At 39.8% G+C, this 19194-nt stretch overlaps 1 protein-coding gene across 1 annotated transcript in view; it reads right to left on the reverse strand.

Moving 5' to 3' along the window:
• Nucleotides 1-4921: 4921 nt before the first annotated feature.
• LOC121160222 (olfactory receptor 10-like) overlaps nt 4922-19194 on the reverse strand; it is a 47408-nt gene continuing 33135 nt past the window's right edge. The window contains 3 exon segments of the mRNA XM_040985868.1: nt 4922-5081; nt 5083-5751; nt 6087-6132. Of these exon segments, the coding sequence (XP_040841802.1) occupies nt 4922-5081; nt 5083-5751; nt 6087-6132 (875 nt within the window).

Consider the following 19194-nt stretch of genomic DNA (forward strand, 5'->3'; position numbering starts at 1 on the left):
CAGACCTGGAAGCTCTGATGCCTCTTTATCAGTTAATGTATATTTACTTCATTTGTTCTTTTTCATTCCAGCCATTCACATTTCCTTTCATTTCTCATCTATGCCATCAAATGCAATCATTCTCTGTAGTAATGGAGTCACAAAATGAGCAGAAATTAACAGGGAAATTTACAGGGAAATAAACCCACTGAAGAAAGCTTGCCTCTTGTTCCTGTGAAAGGAGCATTCCTAGAAGGTCATTTGATTGAACTTGTGGTGTTTTCTATATTTTGTCGTAAGATTTTCTAGTTTTCTTTGTACTATCAATCCAATTACTGTGTATGAACCATAAACCCTTTGGAAAAATTCACAAAGACGTCACAGGATTACATGTCTGAATTTTCTGCTTTACAGTGACCTGATAATGATCTTCGGAGCTTTTTTTCTCTTTCATAAGGAAGAAAATCTTGTATTATGGTAAGAATATGGGAATTACTTTTGTATTTTTCTTTAATTGCACACTTTATCTTAGGATATTACACATGCCTTTGTAATTCTCATGCTGTGCCTTCTTTCCCCAAGAAAATTCACATCAGAAAATAAAAAATTGTATTAATAGTTGCGAAATCTTCCAAACTCCAGTCAGTCCTGGAGTGCTTTTTAAATCTGGACAGAGAATATTTATTTGAAGAGGATTGTAAATACAGTCAGAGATTATTTTTTTCCACTCCTGTGCCTTTTCTTCTTTCCTTTTCTCCCATTCGAAGTATATCATAATTAAGTGCACAAATATTGAGTATACAGAACAATTGTCTGTTTTTAGCTCTTACGTAATTCTCAGACTCAGCATTCCCTGCTCTATTTGTACCCAATTCAGTGGCAAGATTTATCAACACCATTAATAATTTTATAAACTTAAAATGAATGGATTTACACAGTGTGTATTCTTGTGTCTAGTTCCTTTGTTCATCCTGTCTGTGTGCATCATCCATGTGACTTGGGTATCACTAATTTATTCATTTGCTGTGTATCATTTTATTGTATTATAACATAAGTTATTTATTCATTCATTTTTAATATGACCCTATCTGACACATAGAGTTACAGAGAGCAAAAGAAGAGACAGAAAGAAAGGGGGAGAGAGAGATCGTCCATCTGCTGCTGGTTCACTCCCCAGATGACAATAACGACCTGGTCCGGGCTAGGCTCACATCAGAAGCTAGCACATTTGGGTCTATCATGTGAATGACAGGGGCTCAAACGCTTGGACTGTCTTCAGCTGCTTTCCCAGAAACATTGGCAGAGAACTGGATAGAAAGTGAAGGAACTGATACAGAACTGTCATCCACATAGGATATCACTGTTGCAGGTGTTGTCCCCAAGATGGAATGACACCATTCCACTGGCCACTCCCATTCATTTTTTGATGGACACTGGATTGAATTCACCTTTTTTTAAAAACTATTATATGTAGTACACCTGTGAGCATTCATATCTTTTGATTGACATATGTGATATTTTATTTTGGGTAACTACTAAGGGTACAATGCATGATAAGGGTAACATTCTTCTCTGAAATAGAAATGATAAAGTTCAAAAGTTCGTGTGGAACACAAGAGACTATGAATTGCCAAAACTATTCTGAAGAATAAAAATACAGCTGGAGGACCCACAATTCCAGACCTCAAGACATACCTCAGGGTCATCAAAATACTCTTGTACTCATACAGACACAGAGAAGAGGATCAGTGGAACAGAACAGAAACACCAAAAGGGAGCCCTAGCATGTGCAGTCAACTAATCTTTGGTATGAGAACTGAAAACAGTCTAGAGGAAGGGAAAAGCCTGGTCTCTTCAACAAATGATGTTGGGACAATAGGATAGCAGCCTGCAGAGATAAGAATTAAGACCCTCCCACTAGTCACATTTTACAAAAATCAGCTCTAATAAATCACCCTAAATCCGCATCCAGAAACCACCAAACTGTTGGAGGAAAACATAGGAAGCACTCTATAAGATATAGGGATTAGTAAAAACTTCTTAGAAAAGTCACCAAAAGCCCAAACAGTCAAAGCCAAATAAACCAGATAAGAATTTTCTGTACAGCAAAGAAGATGGCCAACAAATTGAAGAAGCAACCAACAGAATGGGAGAAAATCTGTACCCTGCACAAGCAAAGGGGGCTATAGCCAGCATTTACAAAGCGCTTCAGAAACTCAGCAACAGCGAAACAAACAACCCTGTGAAGAAATAGGTGAAGGAGATGAACAGATATTTTTCAAAAGAACAAATTCAAGTGGCTAATGGAGATATGAAAATATGCTCAGGATTCCTAGCTGTCAGGGAGAGACAACTGAAAACCATACTGAAGTTCCACCCAACCCCAGTGAGATTGGCCTGCATTCAGAACTCTACTAACAACACCTACTGAGGTGAATAAGGGAAGAAAAGTCGTCTCCTTCATTGTTGATAGAAGTGTAGGCTTCTACAGTCACATGCATGGAAGTTCTGAGACAACTGGAAGCTTGTTTACCATATGATCCACCTATCTTACTGCTGAGAATATATAAAAATAAAATGAGATCTGCATATGAGAACGTGACTCGCAATGCTATGTTTACAGCAGCACAATCAACAATAGCAAAGACTTGGAAACAACCTAGATGTCTGTCGAAAGAGGAGTGGCTGAATGCGGTACATTTATTCAGCCATTAAAAAGAATGAAATTCTACCATTTGCAACAAAATAGTTGCAACTAGAGACCAATATGCTCAGTGAAATAAGTCCATCTCAAAACGACAAATATCAAATGTACTCTCTGATGTAAGACAACTTTCATGCAAAATATCAATAGCCTTTCCAATACTGTTTTTACCATATCTCATGGGTTTTGATATTTTTGTTCTTATTTTCATTCCTTCAAAATAGTTTTTTCCCTTATTGAATTTTTTCACTGACTCATAGAAAACATCATTTTCTTCAAGAAGGTCTTTGAGTTTCTTTTTCATTTATTCAGTGATACATTTGTCAATCAGTCACATGTTGTTTAACTTAGTGGCATTGTAACTTTTCCTGTTGCTGATTTTGCTATGGTTTCCCATTTAAGCAGATGTATAGTAATTGTGTAATAGAGAATATCATATCCACATGTGAATATCATATCCAGAAGTATATGGATTTGTATCATAAAATAATAGAAAAACAAAACAAACAAAAAATGTGAAACGTAGGGAAGTCAATATGCATTTCTTATGGTTGCCAACTTTCCACTGGCAGTTTTCCTTGTATGGCTATAGAACACGGGTATCAATTCCATTCTGACTGTTTCCTATTGATTGCTTTAGGAAGTCAGTCATTTCTGGAATGCACAGTTTTGACACGGTGAAGCATATCTTCCATGATTTTCCTCTTTAATGATAAGTGAGTCAAAGGCTTTGTTTAGCAGTTGATTTAAATGTTTGCTTGCAAAGTTTCTACGCACAAGCCATAATTATTGATATGATTATTACAAGTGCTACTCCTAGTTTTAAAATTCTTTTTTAAATGGAAAATTTGATGGTATGCCCAAAAAATAAACTTGAAAAACAATCAGCTCTTTGGGAGAGAGTGGGTTGAACTCGGGTAGTTGTGCTTAATTTATCATGCAAATGTGCATCACTCCACAGCAATAGTAAAAACAAAAACACGGTAATTTTCCTTTATCTATAAGGCACATACCAAAGATTAAAGTTTTATCACCAATGACTTTTTTTTTAAGGTCTATTTATTTTTATTGGAAAGGTGGATGGATATACAGAGAGGAGGAGAGACAGAGAGGAAGATCTTCCGTCTGCTGATTCACTCCTCAAGTGGCTGCAGCAGCTGGAGCCAGGAGCTTCTTTGGGTCTCCTACATGGGTGCAGGGTCCCAAGGCTTTGGGCCGTCCTCCACTGCTTTCTCAGGCCACAGGCAGGGAGCTGGATGGGAAGCAGGGCCGCTGGGACTAGAACTGGCACCCATATGGGATCCCGGTGCATGCAAGGTGAGCACTTTAACCACTAAGCTATTGCGTTGGGCCCTGGACTTGCTTCTGAATGTGCAATTTCAAAACTGTCAATGGGATCCCAAACCACCTATAAGCTACGTGGTAAAATACTGTTTTATGTGTTTAGTCGTAATACAGGATTTTTGGAGAGGAGAGAATTCTCAAACATGGTAAACAGCTTACATTTTATTTCTTCTTCAGTTACCTTTAGTCTCTAAACTCAATTCTTCCTATAAAGAATTAATTCCCAGTAAAACAGACTTGGCAGAGTGTACTAGCAGACTGGATCTGTGTTACGTAAACCTGAATATCAGCTTCAGCTACTACTTGTTATAAACAGTTGGTTAAATTACTGAAACTTTTACATTGTTTCATCATGAATTATAACAAAAATAACTCACAATAATGGGATTGTTGTGTAATAATCATGAAGTACTTGGAATTGAATGACAATGGTGGAATATCAAGAAGCCACTATATTCACAGCTAATTAGAAAGCCAGTTCTCTATTTTCGGATATATCAGTTTGGGAATCATCATAGTAGGAGACGGCAAGTTGGAAGGAACATTTTCATTCCAAATTAAGTCACACACTCCACTCACCCAAGTCTAGAATTCACTGCCACTTTTCCTTTGCAGCTGCAATACACCCTCATTCCAACGACATTCCTTTGGTACGTTGTGGTGCAAGTAAGTACTCCTTGCTCCACTGTGATTGTAGACACACAGCTTTAGAGCAGCTCAGGAGATTGCAACTTCCCATAATCAAAGGCACTAAAACCCAGTTTAATGGGGAACTATTTTTTTTTTTCAGGCAAACTGCATGTCAAAGAACAGGATAGATTTCAAACTATCAGTAATAGCACAAACCATTTTGCAAGTCCTCTTTTTCCTCCCTACTCCACGGTCTGGCTTTCACTAGCACATTCGACAAAGCTCCCTCACATCCTTGCTCATCAGGGTATAAATCAGAAGATTAAGCATGGGAGTTATTACAGTATAGAAATGAACAACAAACTTTCCTTCACAGTAATTTTTCACAGGTTGGAGATAAGTATACATGCCTGATCTATAAAAAGACAACAATCAAAAGGTGGGACTCACACATTCCAAAAGCCTTTCTGTGTCCAGACATCGACTTGATCTTCAGCACTGCCTGGAAAAGGTGTACATAGGCGGTTAGAATGAATGTTACAGGGACCATCAACACTGTGGCTCTAAACACATGCATTTTCTTCTCCCTTTCTTCTGTGTCCTCACAAGCCAACTTAAGCAGTGCAGGCATCTCACAGAAGTGGTTTAGGTGATGGAGACCACAGAGTGGTCTGGTCATCATGAGGCTTGTCTGAATCAGAGAGTTCATGAAGCCTCCCACCCAGGAGGCAATACCCATTAGCTGGCATAACCGAGGGTGCATAACGGCAGTGTAGTGGAGTGGCCGACACACAGCAGCATAGCGGTCAAAGGCCATCACCACCAACAGCACACACTCAGTGGATCCCAGAGCCAGAGACACAAAGAGCTGTGTCATACAGCCACCATAGGTGATGGTCCGGTCAAGTCCATGCAGGTTGACCAGAAGCTGTGGCACAGTGCTGGTAGTATAGCAGAGGTCCAGGAAGGAGAGGTGGGACAAGAAGAAGTACATGGGCGTGTGCAGACGAAGGTCTAGTCGGGAGAGAGCAATGATGGTGCTGTTGCCAAACAGAGTTAGAGAGTAGAAAATTGAGATACAGACCAAAAGGAGGAGTTTGGCCCAGCACAGTAGCCTAGTGGCTAAAGTCCTTGCTTCGGATGCACCGAGATCCCATGGGGGTGCTGGTTCTAATCCTGGCTGCTCTGCTTCCCACCCAGCTCCCTGTTTGTGGCCTGGGAAAGCAGTCAAGGGCAGCCTAAAGCCTTGGGATGCTGCATCCCTGTGGGAAACCCAGACGAGGCTCGGGGCTCCTGGCTTCAGATCGGCTCAGCTCCAGCCGTTGTGGTCACTTGATAAATGAATCAATGGGTAGAAGATCTTCCTCTCTATCTCTCCTCTTTTTTGTATATCTGTCTTTCCCATAAAAAAAATTTTTTTTAAAGGAGGTGTTCCACTTGAGACCAGTCTGAAAAGCCTACCAAAATTTTCTGTCCTGGAAAGATCAGTGGGGTAAAAATTTTAAACTAATGTATAAGAATCTACAGGAGATAAATCTGGTGGTATGATGCTTCCAACTATATTTTACTTAGTATTGCTGTAGCTATTTGGTCTCTCTTCTGATTTCGTATGAATTCTGAGGCCATGTTTTTCCAGATCTGGGAGCATCATTGGTATTCTAATTAGGATTATTTTTAATTCTGCTGCCAAAACCATACTATTTGAATTAATGAAGCTTCATGATAGATACTTGTTAGGTGCTGAGAGTTCTCCAAACTTGTTTTTCTCCTGATTGATTTAGCTATTATATTTCTTATAAATCTACATGTATTTTTGTTTGTTTGTTTTTAAAATTTGTTTGAAAGTGTGAGTTACAGAGAGAGAGAGAGAGAGATCTAGCTACTTCGTCCCCCTAATGGCCGAATCAGGCTGAAGCCAGGAGGCAGGAGGTTGATCTGAGTCTCCCCTGTGGTGTGGCACGGGCCCAGGTGGTTGGGCCATCTTCTTTTTTCAGGCAATCAGTGGGTGGCTCAACTAGAAGCAGAACAAACAGGGCACAAAGCAGCACTCACAGAGCATGCAGCATTGCAGGCTGCAGCTCCATCCGCTATGCCTTGAAGCCAGCCCCGTCTTATTTTAAAAATAAAAAACTAACTTAAATGGATAAAGTTACTTAAAATGGTGGTCTACACAGCCTATTTTAAAATACAAAATACCCATTGCAGAATGGGTAAACCAAGCTAATGAATACATATTTGTCACTAGCTTCAGTGAGAGCACTTAAAATCTGTTTATATCCAGTCACCCACTGAAGAATTTTTTATTGGAAAACAAAAAAAATTTTATCTTGCTAATAAAGTTGACATAGGGGTACAGACAGCAAAATGAAGGCATTATGAGCCAGGTTTTTTTTTGCACAAGTCTGGGTTGCATATCGCACAACAAACACACACATGTTTACCTAGAGGCTAGGTACATGGTTGAAAATGCAAGTCTGGAGACAAAAGAAAATCAAGACTGTGGCAGAAATGTAGGAACAAGCATCATATAGATAGTATTGACAGACATAAAGCTAGGTGAGTGCACCCAGGGAACAAGCATGAAGAAAAATCTGAGAATTTAGAGGACAGCAACAGAAGTAGAATTACATTAAGGAAGAAGGAGAGAGGTTGTCTTGGAAGGTAGGTGAGGAAGGAGGTACAAGGTAAACAGTGCATTAATTATTGAAATAATGTTAAGTATCCTGGTAAAAAAAATTGTGTTTGGTTTTAGGTCAAATTGTGAAATGTTTCGGCTGGCATATGTAAACAATAAAAAATCTACAGCTTTAAGGAGAGGATCTAACCAACCTGTGTAACTCAGAGCCTCAGCAGCTTCCCTATTTGTAAAGCAGAATATTTTGTTACATCTTTACGACAAAATTTTATTGCAAAATTCTCGCTTGTGAGGACTGACCAATTTTCATCTCATATGGCTGCTGAAGGAGTCTGTTAACTCTCATTCAGTTAAGGAAATAAATTTCTAAAAGTTTGGAGTTTATCTGACATAAACGAACCTGCTTGTTAGGTAGGTAACCATGGCATTCCGTACCAGAGTTAAGAAGATATTTTTTTTTTTTAAGATTTATTTTATTTTTATTGGAAAGGCGGATATACAGAGGGGAGAGACAGAGAAGATCTTTCATCTGATGGTTTGCTCCCCAAGAGGGGGCAACAGCTAGAGCTGAGCCAATCCAGAGCCAGGAGCCAGGAGCTCTTATGGGTCTCCCACGTGGATGCAGGGTCCCAACGCTTTGCGCCGTCCTCCACTGCTTTTCCCTGGCCACAGGCAGGGAGCTGGATGGGAAGCAGGGCCACTGGCATTAGAACCGGTACCCATATGGGATCCCAGTGCGTGCAAAGCGAGGACCTTAACCACTACGCCATCACGCTGGGCCCAAGAAGATATTTTCAAAAGCCCTCCAATGACTTCAAATTGCCTTAAATTTAGTATGTGTTTGCACATGTAGAAGTCAGTTTTCACATAAACTTTCTGTTTAAGATTATGATCCTCTATCAACGCAAAACTATGCGGCATAACCATCCTAAAATTTGGTTGATTTCATTCAGCTCTAGCTGGCTTCTTGGTGCTTCCTGGGACTCCTCAGTCTACTGTGCAGGTTATTGTTTGCAGTTTCTGTGGTTTTCATTCTATTCAGTCCTTAAATCCTTTTGTACTTCTGTTATTTCTTAAATTACTGAAACTCATTTGATGCCAAGCTCTTTTGCCACTAAGCCTGCATGCTTAGCTGCACCTACATCAATATTTCTTCCTTCTGGCTTGTTTGTTAAAAGGAAGTGTACTGCTCTTGCTGCAATCTCACACTGCCTCATTCAGAGATCTGAGTCAACTGATCGTCCATTTCCATTCCTGAGTCTTCAGCTTCTTCCTCATTTTTTGTTTGTTCCGGTCAACATTTAATCATGTTTAAGTTTTCTTTCATCTTAAAATCCAGAGCAAATATTTCCCTGAGCGTGCATTCTCCATCATTCGTGTATTTTCCAGCTGTAGTGACTTTCCAATACCACCTCACTCTTAATAATATTTTCAGCTTACGACAGTTTTTCTTTGCACCTGCTACTCAATAATATTTCTATTTTCAAAGATCCCAGGGAAATTTTTTGTTCTTTCTAAACTATAACAAAATGAAACAAAGCAAAAACCTTTTTGGGGTCCAGTGTTGCCTATCAGTGCCAACATCCCACATGGGTATTGGTCTGAGTCCCGACTGCTCCACATCTTATGTCATTTCCTGCTAACGCTCCTGGGAAAGTAACAGAAGATGTCTCAAGTGCTTGGGCTCCTAAACTCATCCAAAAGACCTAGAGGAAGCTCTTGGCTCCTGAGTTCTTGGTGCCCCTTGGAGGGTGAACCATTTTGACACAAGTGAACCCTTTAGCAACTTGGTAATCTTTAATTGAGCATCTCTCTTCTGGTTCCTACAGCACTACTCTCACTCCTCTGGTTTGTTTCCTACTTTTCAGCCTGTTATTGTAAGTATGAAGGTTGTTCTATTTTCCTCTGGCATTCGTCTCCCTAAATATCATGTAGTACACCTTCACTTTTTATCATTTGAACATTTTTTATGGGCAGTCTTATCCCTCTCACATCTTTAGTTACAAAGCCACAGGAAAGGCTGGTGGTGTGGATAGTCAATTAGAATGTCACCTGCTGGCATCACAGATGGATACCAGTTTGAGACCTGGCTGCTCTGCTTCTGATTCAGCTTCCTGCTAATGGGCCAGTGAAAGCAGTGAGGGTAGTCCAAGCATTGGCTGCTGCCATTCATGTGGAAGATCACAGATCTGGCACAGACCTAACTATTGCAGCCAAGTGAACCGGCGGATGGAAAAGCTGTGTCTGTCTTGGTATTTCTCTTTCTTTGTAACTATGACTTTCAAATAAATAAATGTATTGCTAAAAAAAAAAAAGAAGAAAGAAAGAAAACAGGGCCTGGCGTGATAGCGTAGTGGTTAAGGTCCTCACCTTGAATGCGCCAGGATCCCATATGGGTGCCGGTTCTAATCCCGGCAGCTCCACTTCCCATCCAGCTCCCTGCTTGTGGCCTGGGAAGGCAGTAGAGGATGGCCCAGAGCATTGGGACCCTGCACCCATGTGGGAGAACCAGAGGAAGTTCCTGGCTCCTTGCTTCGGATTGGCACAGCACTGGCCGTTGCAGCCACTTGGGGAGTGAATCATCAGATGGAAGATCTTCCTCTCTGTCTCTCCTCCTCTCTGTACATCTACCTTTCCAATAGAAATAAATAAATCTTTTTTTAAAAAAGAAACAAACAAAAGCCAGAGCCACAAGAATAATTCTTTTTCAAACAAAAACTAGACCAAAATCATACAAATAATAAGACACAAATTCTATGAAAAATCTATTAATTAAAACACGAGGGTCTAGAGGCTAAAAAAAAAAATTGAGAAATTTAAAAAATGACTTTATCCAAGTAACCTAATGTTTATTATCTCGTTTCTTCCTTTCTTTTGTGTATAATAGGTATTAAAACACTTCTCATAAATATTAACCAAATAGTTTGGAAAACAAAGCAAGATCATGAAAGTATATAAAGGTATATGAAAAGCAATGATTTTAAATGATTAAACATGATTCCAGGTGTGACTGGAAACAGAGCTTAAACTTACAAAGAGACGCATTGTCTCCTGTCATGCTCTCAGCCCCAAGCCTTAACCTGCAGCACTACCCACTTTTCATTATGGTTGTTTCTAGCTTTTGTCTTTTTCCCCCTTGGGTTTGCCATTGAATCCCCATTCCATATATTTATGCCTCCCTTTCTTGATTTACCAATTTTTTGACAATATAGATTAATTTCCATGGGGAAATATGAAATTTCTTATAATGTACTTTTAAGAGTGTTTTATTTGGGCCCAATACAATGGCTCCGTCTCTGGTTAGTGTCCCAGCTACTCCACCTCCTATCCACCTTTTTGATAATAGCTTAGGAAAGCAGTGGAGGATGGTCCAAAGCTTTGGGACCCTGTAGCCACGTAGAAGACACAGAAGAGGCTTCTGGCTCAGGAAGACTCAACCATTTTTGGGGATGATCCAGCAGATGGAAGACCTTTCTGTCTCTCCTTCTGTCTATAAAATTTGCCTTTCGATTAAAAAAAAAAAAGAATATGTTGCTCTGTGACATAGTAAATTAGAAGCCAAAATTGCTTTCATACCATTTCATTATGAAGTGGCTTCTGTCTATTTGTGGGGACCCTTCTCTCTTATGACTCTTTCATTCTGGAAATCTTCAGTGTCATCCGCATCCAGCTAGCAGAAGGAGGAAACGAATATAAAAAACTTTGCACACCTCTTGAAATCCTTGGCCTAGGGCTGGAATTGTGGCTCAGAATGTTAAGCCTTTGCCTTTGAAACAGGAGTCCTATATGGGAGTGCCTATTGTAGTCCCAGCTGATCCACTTCCAATCCAGTTTCCAGCCAATGCACCTGGGGAAGCAGCAGCAGAGGATGGCCCAGGTGCTTGTGCCCCGGCTCCCCATATGAGAAAGCAGGATACAGTTCCAGGCTTTTAGAACTGGCCTGGGCCAACTCTAGCCATGACTGGCAGTTGGAAAGTGAGTCAAAATATAGAATACTTTATCCCAATCTCCTCTCCCTCTCTCTCTCTCTCTCTCTCTAACCTCTCCCTCTTTCACTCTCTCTCTACTCCAACCCCATCATTCTGCCTTTCAAATAAATCAATCACAAAACTCCTGTCCTGGAAGTTAACACATCACATTCCATTTGCACCTGATGGGGCACAGTCACGCTTAGCCGGAAGAAACCAGAAGAAAAGAAAGGTAGTCCAGGGTTGGATAGTTGCTTCTCAAATAATGCTAAGGAAACAACAGTCCAAATCTGTCACAACAACAGAACACTGCTAAATTCCCCAATGAGACCTTGCATATCTTTCACTGCTACCTGAAGATCCATGTTTCTTTACCTTCAGCTTTAGAGCAGCTCTGACCTTTGCCATTTATACATTTAGATGGTTTTGTCCCATGTTGTCCTTTTCACCTTATATCCCACACTAAATCTAGAATTACCTTTATGTTCTCAAGATTCATGTATTTCATGTTCATTCGATAGCTTTGATTCATTGCCAGTGTTTGTCCGGGCTGACTCTACACTTACAAAGCCGTAACTGAAGAAACAAGTACATGTCTGGATTCAACAGCAGTAGCAACACCTGCATTGTACCATCAGCCTTGTGTAGCTTCAGGACAGAGAGCAGTCCTTTGTTCAAAATGACTCTTCATGCTTATAAAAAAAAATACTCAAAATCAGGCTCATATACACATGTTGTGCAGCAGCCCAAAGACTTGGACCATCCTCTGTTGCTTTCCCAGACCATAAGCAAGGAACTGGGTTGAAAGTAAAGAAGCTAGGACTAAACAGTGCCCATATGGGACACTAGCACCAGAGGTGGAGGCTGACTGCTGTGTCATGGTACCTGCCCTAACCCATTTGAAAATGCTTTGCTTTACTTTGATAATCCTAGGTTGTGGTTAAATAGAAACTTTCGTGTTCCTTTTCTTTGAAGATATTTCTAATTCCTAACACTTTTGTAAAAAAAAAAATCTTATTTATCTTTTAGATGATTTGTTTCAGGCTCTCGGGAGTTTTAAAATGATCTACTACTTTTTTTAAACTTTATTATAAAGAAATTCCATGCTGGTGTAAAATTTAAGTAGGCATATGTTAAAAGTTACTACAGTTAAATATTATTCTTATTGTCATTTCTACCTTTAGTAATGCTTTATCTTCTTGTGTTCTGTCTTTTAAAAGTGGTTTTTAAAAACACCTTTGTACATCTTTTTAAAGGTCCAAGGTATAAGCTTTGTGTCTATTTCCCAATCTGTCTCTAGGGTGTTTCTTTATCAACTGACCTTGGACTTGGCATTCTACTCTTTTTCTTTGTTTACTCTATGCTAAGTGACTCATCATCTGGGTTTTCCTGTTTTATAGATAAATAACAGATGGGGATATTCATGCTGTTTCCCCTGCAAATGTATGCTCTTGCGTACAGGGATGTCGCCAAGACACTACTGATCTGTAGTTTTTGAATTTAGTTTTGTGGCTGGAGTTTGTTGTTGTTGTTGTGCCAGTGAGAATCTTATCAGGATACAAAACTGACTTTGGTTATTTTAACCAAAAGTGTTTATATAAGAATTATTGCTCATGCATCGGGGAACTAAAAATAATCACAGAAATGGTGAAGTGCAATAGGTAGGGCTGCAGGGGGCAAAGGGAAGACACTGGAATTATTGGAATTATTCCTCCTAGACGTGTGTGGCATTGTGTGTTTATCTCCAAGGAGGGAGAGCTGCTGACTTGGAATGGTGCTCTGGGAGTGCCAAGGGACCTGTGGAGCTGGGTTTAGACCCACTGAAGGGAAGCAATCTTTGCCTTATTCTGGGGCTTTGGAAGATGAGAGGAATAGGCCAATGAAACCTAGCCTGAAAATCTCCCGGAAAGGGAGTCAGCACATCTGATCTTACAGGCTGAGAGGACAAGATAAAGCCTCTTCTGTAGCATGGGGGCGGGCAGAGGTGAACTGCACATTAGCACCAATGGATGCCCCTGGAATATATCACTGTTCTCCATTAAAACGATACCGGGATGACATATACCATATTTTGGTGCCCCCACTGGTCTAGCACAATACAGAACATAGAGTTTAGAGTCATTTAAATTACTTCCTCTGTGACAAAAACTAGTCCCGCTCATCACATTCATTAGTTCTTGTGCCCATCTAGGATGCAGATTCAATATGCTCTATGACTTCAAACTTTAATCTGATGCTTTGCACTTTCACTTTCTAGTAGGATTACGTATTTGTTCTTGTAAGTGCGTTTTGATGCCTTTTACAGATAGGGACAGAAGAGAGAGCAGATGAATGTTGATTTGTCACACACAGCTGAAATCCAGCCAATGTCTTTTTGACGGCATGTACACCGATGTATTTCATGAAAGTGTTTGCTGGTGGTTGCTTATTTTAAAATTCGTTATTTAAAATAGGCATATTAGACAAATCTTTAAGATATGTATTTGAAGGAGTAAGAGAGGGAAAGAGATGAAAGAGAAGGAAAGAGAGAGAGAATCATCCATTTGCTGGCTTTCTTCCCAAATTTCCGCAACAATCAAGTCTGGGTCAGCTAAAGCCAGGAGCCAGAAACTCCAGCCTGGTATGCCATGTGGGTGGCAGAGCACAAGCTTCTGTTTTAGCTTGCTGCCAAGGTGCAGTTAGAAATCAATCAGTGGAGGCACAGATAGCGTGGTGCCTGCCAGTTACGTGGGAAGTCTACATTGAATTCTCAGCTCCTGGCTTTGGCTTGTATCAGCTACAGCTGTTGCAGGCATTAAAAAGACACCAAACTAGTTCATAATTTTTAAACTTCTTTCCATTATCCTACAAAGAGTAGTATGACTAAATAGCACTATATCAACTTTTATTTTGTAAATTTTTATTTGGAAGTCATATCAAAAAGTTGTCGCCTTCTAATCTCACACTCTATCCTACAGTAATTTTGGGAAAATTTAGTCCAAGCCAAAAAATGAACCTGCCAAGTGACTCATATTAAGCAGCTCACATTCCATTCAAATTCTTACAGGAATGAAGCATGGAGCCAAAATTGAATGATTGCTTCACAGAATTTAGCAAACTGAATTTTTTCATCTGATTAAGAAGTCATTTGGGAATTTTTTTTTTCTGAAAGACAATAAAATAAATGTGAAAAATTGTAAGGTATGGATTAATTTTAAGTTATTTGAATGCTGTTAGGGGATCATAAATGATTTAGAAGGTTAATATGGAAATAGGGTAATTTCAATAAATCACCTGCATTGTAGGCCACGAAGTACAGTCTATAACTCTTGGTCTCAGGCATTTGATCTCTTCACAATAACCTAAAACCCCATAATTAGTTATTTATTTTCATCTGCTTTAATCATCCCCTAGCAAAAATATAACATCTTTAACCATGTGGGCAATCAGTTGGCCATAAAAGAAGATACACACCCTGCTTCAGTGTTTCCCTAGAAAATGAAGGCCAAAAGTGTGAGGTAAAGACTGTGATAATGTGGGCCTTGAATAATGATAATTAGGTCACAGTGGATGTGGCAGAGAGAAGCCATGCATCAGGAAAAGGAGAAGGAGGCAGACATGAGAAAGGAGCCTGACCTGTTCGTGAGCCAGGGCACAACATTCCTCAGACAGGCATAGCGGCGTTTTTTCCCCCTTGTCATGTTGATACTATTTCCTTACAACACCAGGAGAGAATACACCTGGGGTGCTATCAGGAAGGTTCTGGTTCATATAATATAAACAAGTCCATGGAAATTTTCCCAGAGTTGGAAGGAGATGGGGAGAGCTCAGCAGCCCTTGGGGGAAAGAGTGTGTACAGTTCCAACACGAAGAAAAAAAGGAGATTATATTTAAAGAATACAACAGAAGAAATGTTAGGTATGTAAGAATTGTGGCAGAAAGTTTGGATGAGTGTTGGGAGCCTGGGACCGAAAAAAGGCATCAGGTTAGAAGCAGGCAGCAGCTGTGCATCCTTCCCAGAAGTGGAGTAAGAGTACTGATGGGAAATTTTCACCATGGTTCGTCAGTTAGAGCGACTGCTGCTAAGCCTGCAGCCGGGCTTAAGAATATGACAATGACTGCAAATGGTAGCAGAAAGTGCCTACCTTGCCTTACCTTACAGTAAAAAAATTATGGACAGAAGATAAAACAGGGGTATCTGCGTAGGAGTGAGGTTACTGGGAAGGTAGACTGGAGTATAAAGCTTTAGCCAAACAGCAACCATGAAACAGAAGCCACACTGGTACTCCCTCTTAGGACCTGGATTTTGTCTCTGTTTTCTGCTAGTCTGTAGGGTTTCTAAATAGGATTGGAGAATCTCTGAACATTGCCAATCATTTATCATCTGTGTATTTATGAATCTTGTATCAAATAAATTTTGAAACAGTCACAATCAAAAATTCTATAGTAACATATCATTTGTATCAATTTGTTGGATGTGGAATTTCTTTCTTCCTCTCGTGGTGGCTTTTGGAAGCAATTTGGGATCTTCTTTGATCACCAGATAGGTATTTCTTGCCATGCTGCATATTTAAAATAAATAACTCAGACTATGTTCAGCAAGGCCCTGAGGAATCTGCAAAAAGCAGGCCAAATAGGTAAGAACATAACAACTTTTATGAATGGAGGCAAAGCATAAGCAGACTTGAAAAGTTATTTTAATGCTAACTATCATAAGGCATCTTTTATCCATCTATTCCATGACGATAATGCATTTTTAGAATTCCCTACTGTAATGCAGAATGGCTATCAAATATATTCAGAATACTCCAAACTGACACCTATCATTATTTTTCTGTAGCGTTTTCTGGACTTTTGGAACAAAACTGATGTATGCAACCATTTGTGAATTTTAAAAACAGTTTATAATTAATGGGATTAGAAATATTCTTGTGTTTTGTTAAAGTCGTTTAGAATTAGTTGATCTTTTAGATACATTTGAGTTCTAAAACTTCTCCGGTGTTGAACCTCATGGATGGGTTATGTGTGTGGTTCCCACATGGCAGGGTTCCTAAATAAAAGTCTCTTGATTATCAGTAAGTTTATGTTACCATCCCTACTTTGGAAAAATTCGGAAGTTTTTTAAAACTAACATGATTTTGTAGTGAAAGAGAAAGCAGTTGAATGCCAATCGATTTTTAACAAATTCTCTTTTAAAGTAGTTCTCGACCGACAGAAGCACTTTGGGGATGTCCTCATATACATTTTCTGGTTACATTGATCAAATCTAAGGAAGTCACATCCGTACACCGCTACTAACTAAGCTGCTGACTTTATTCTGACTTTGCTTAGTACTGTTTGCTTGTTTTTATTAATGTCCTTTTTCCGTTCCAGGATTTGTCTCAGAGATCACATTGTATTTATTTGTTTGCTTGTTTTAAAGATTGATTTATTTAATATAGCAGAGATGCTGAGAGACGATCTATCCACTGGCTCACTCCCTAAATGACTCATACACACACAGGCTTAGTTTCAAACTTCCTATTTCACATGACCAGAGATGAAAACTGCCCCTCTGGAAAAAATCTCGTGGGCCACAGAAAATTAAGCCTAACTAAGGAAATATAGCAATTGTAAGTATGAATCTTGAATTATAGTCTATATGCTGATGGACAACCTCTGGTTCCCCTGGTAAGAGCTCCCTAACTAAATGTGACTGCCACTAGCTTCTTCCCCTCAGGTTACAGCCCTGTGTTATGCGCTCCAAGCCATAAAGGCACAACCCCTTCTCTCTCTCCCCTACAGCTCCCCTCCTTTTGCTAGGCTGAAGACCCTTCTCCCTCTTCCTCTCTCTGCCTTCGCTCCCTTGCTCTGAGCCACCTCTCCCTGCACTGAACAAAAACCTCCTGCATGACTCACTGTATCTGCCATCTCGGGTTAATGGTGAAAATTCCTGACACTATTGCAGTCCTATTCCAGACCGCTATGGCAGAAGGTTTCTGACTTAAATAAATGTTGCTTTACTCACTGCTTTGCTTGTTAAGAAATTCTTCTTTCATGTGAGACAAGAATCCAGGTTATCACAAATTCCATTGGTCTTTCTTTCCTTCCTCTTTCTCTATTTCCTTCTCTCTTCTTCCCCACCTCCCTCCTTCCTTTTTCTTTCTTTTTTACTTTCTCTCTCTCTTTCTCTTCCTTCCTTCCTTCCTTTCTTTTTTTTCTTTCTTTCTTTCTTTCTGCCTTCTGTCCCCCCATGTCTCACACATAAGATGTATAAAACTCCAGTGCTGTATACCTTGGGTAGCCGTGGTCACCCTTCCATAGTGGTCACAGGCTATCGCCTGCCAGTTAACAGTCCATTAGACTCTCTCCCCTAACTAATAAAACCCTTTGTCTGGACAAAAAAAAAAAAAAACCCTCTTGTTTTCTCTCTCTCAAATGCCTCTAAAACTAATCGTTTCAAACACCATTACTCCAATTTGGCACATACACATCTTAAGTAACATCTTAAAATGCCTCCCCAGAATGAATGTTTCATGTGCCACTCCATTGTCTCAGTGCTTTAGATCCACGGCTGGGAGTGCTCTCTTGGTGATGTGGCACTTTTAAAGGAATCTAAAGCCATTTACATTCCTTTCTTGCCTGTTTCCTATACAACATAGATAGGTCCTTCATACAATTAGAATCCAAATGTCTTTTAAATATTAACTAATTAATTTATTTTCATGTACAGGAAAGGCAGAGCAACAGAAAGCAACATCTTCTACCTATTGGTTCATTCCCAAAAAACCATGATAGTCAGTACTGGGTCAGACCAAAATCTGGAGTCTGGAACTGCATGCAGGTCTTCCATACTGCTGTCAGGGATCCAAAGACATGATCTATCATGTTTTGACTCTCAAGATGAAGTAACAGGAAACTGGGTCAACAAAACCCAAAATAGAACTATCATGTAAAATACAAACTGTCCCACGCTTCAGATTAACCTGCTGTGCTGTGTCATTCACTCCATTCCACAATGCATTTTAAACTAACAACAGGGCAATATAAGTTTATGTTTGCTCAAATTTGTAGAAGTTTTACTTCAGTTTGATTGGCACACATTATCACACATATTTACTGGGTACAGTGTGATCTTGTAAAACATACATATGTTGAAAATCCACGTATGTCCTTCTCTGCTTCACTTCTCTCTAAATCTGTTTTTTCAATAAAAATGAATACATCTTTAAAAATGACCTAGTGTGATGGCTCAATTGACTAACCCTCCACCTCTAAAAGCTGGGATCCCATAAGGGTGTCCTGACTGCCCTGGGATCTTGCATCCTAGTGGAAGATCCAGAAGCAGCTCCTGTCTCTGGGCTGCTGGCTTTGGATCGGCTCCATGACAGCCACTGCAGCTTTTTGGGAAATGAACCACAGGATGAAAGTGCTTTCTCTCTATCCTTCCTTCTCTCTGTAAATCTGCCTTTCCAGTGAGAAATAAATACATCTTTTTAAAAATCCAAATGGGAATATGTTTCATCCTATGTGAAAAATTCATGTGAGTTTGCTGCCAAGCAGGTCTCTGAATTTGATGGCTCACAAATGAATCTGACTGACCCTTCTCTCCACTTCATGAATTCATTGGCCACAGATAAACTCCTACCCAGCTCCGAGAGAGCCCTTCTAGTTCTCCTCTGAGCTTGCTCCACTCCTTCCAACTTTGGAAGCACTAATCCATGCTACAACCCAGGCCAATTCATTTTATATGGATTTTTTTTTTAACACTTATCGTAGTGAATTCTTTGTTTTGTTTTTTTTTTTTTACCTTTTGTCTGTGCCCCATGTCCTTCCAACATGTTATAATTGTTTTTATTATGTCTTTGGCACAGTTTGAACTCTTGGAAGGAAAGATACAGACTTCCATTTTTAGTACCAACTCTAAGCATTGGAAAGCACTTGGCTTATAAACAAGCAGTTAGCAGATTATGTGA

Source organism: Ochotona curzoniae, unplaced genomic scaffold, assembly GCF_017591425.1.
Source record: "Ochotona curzoniae isolate NIBS_2020 unplaced genomic scaffold, NIBS_Ocur_1.0 contig_4501, whole genome shotgun sequence".
In the NCBI taxonomy this organism is placed as follows: domain Eukaryota; kingdom Metazoa; phylum Chordata; class Mammalia; order Lagomorpha; family Ochotonidae; genus Ochotona; species Ochotona curzoniae.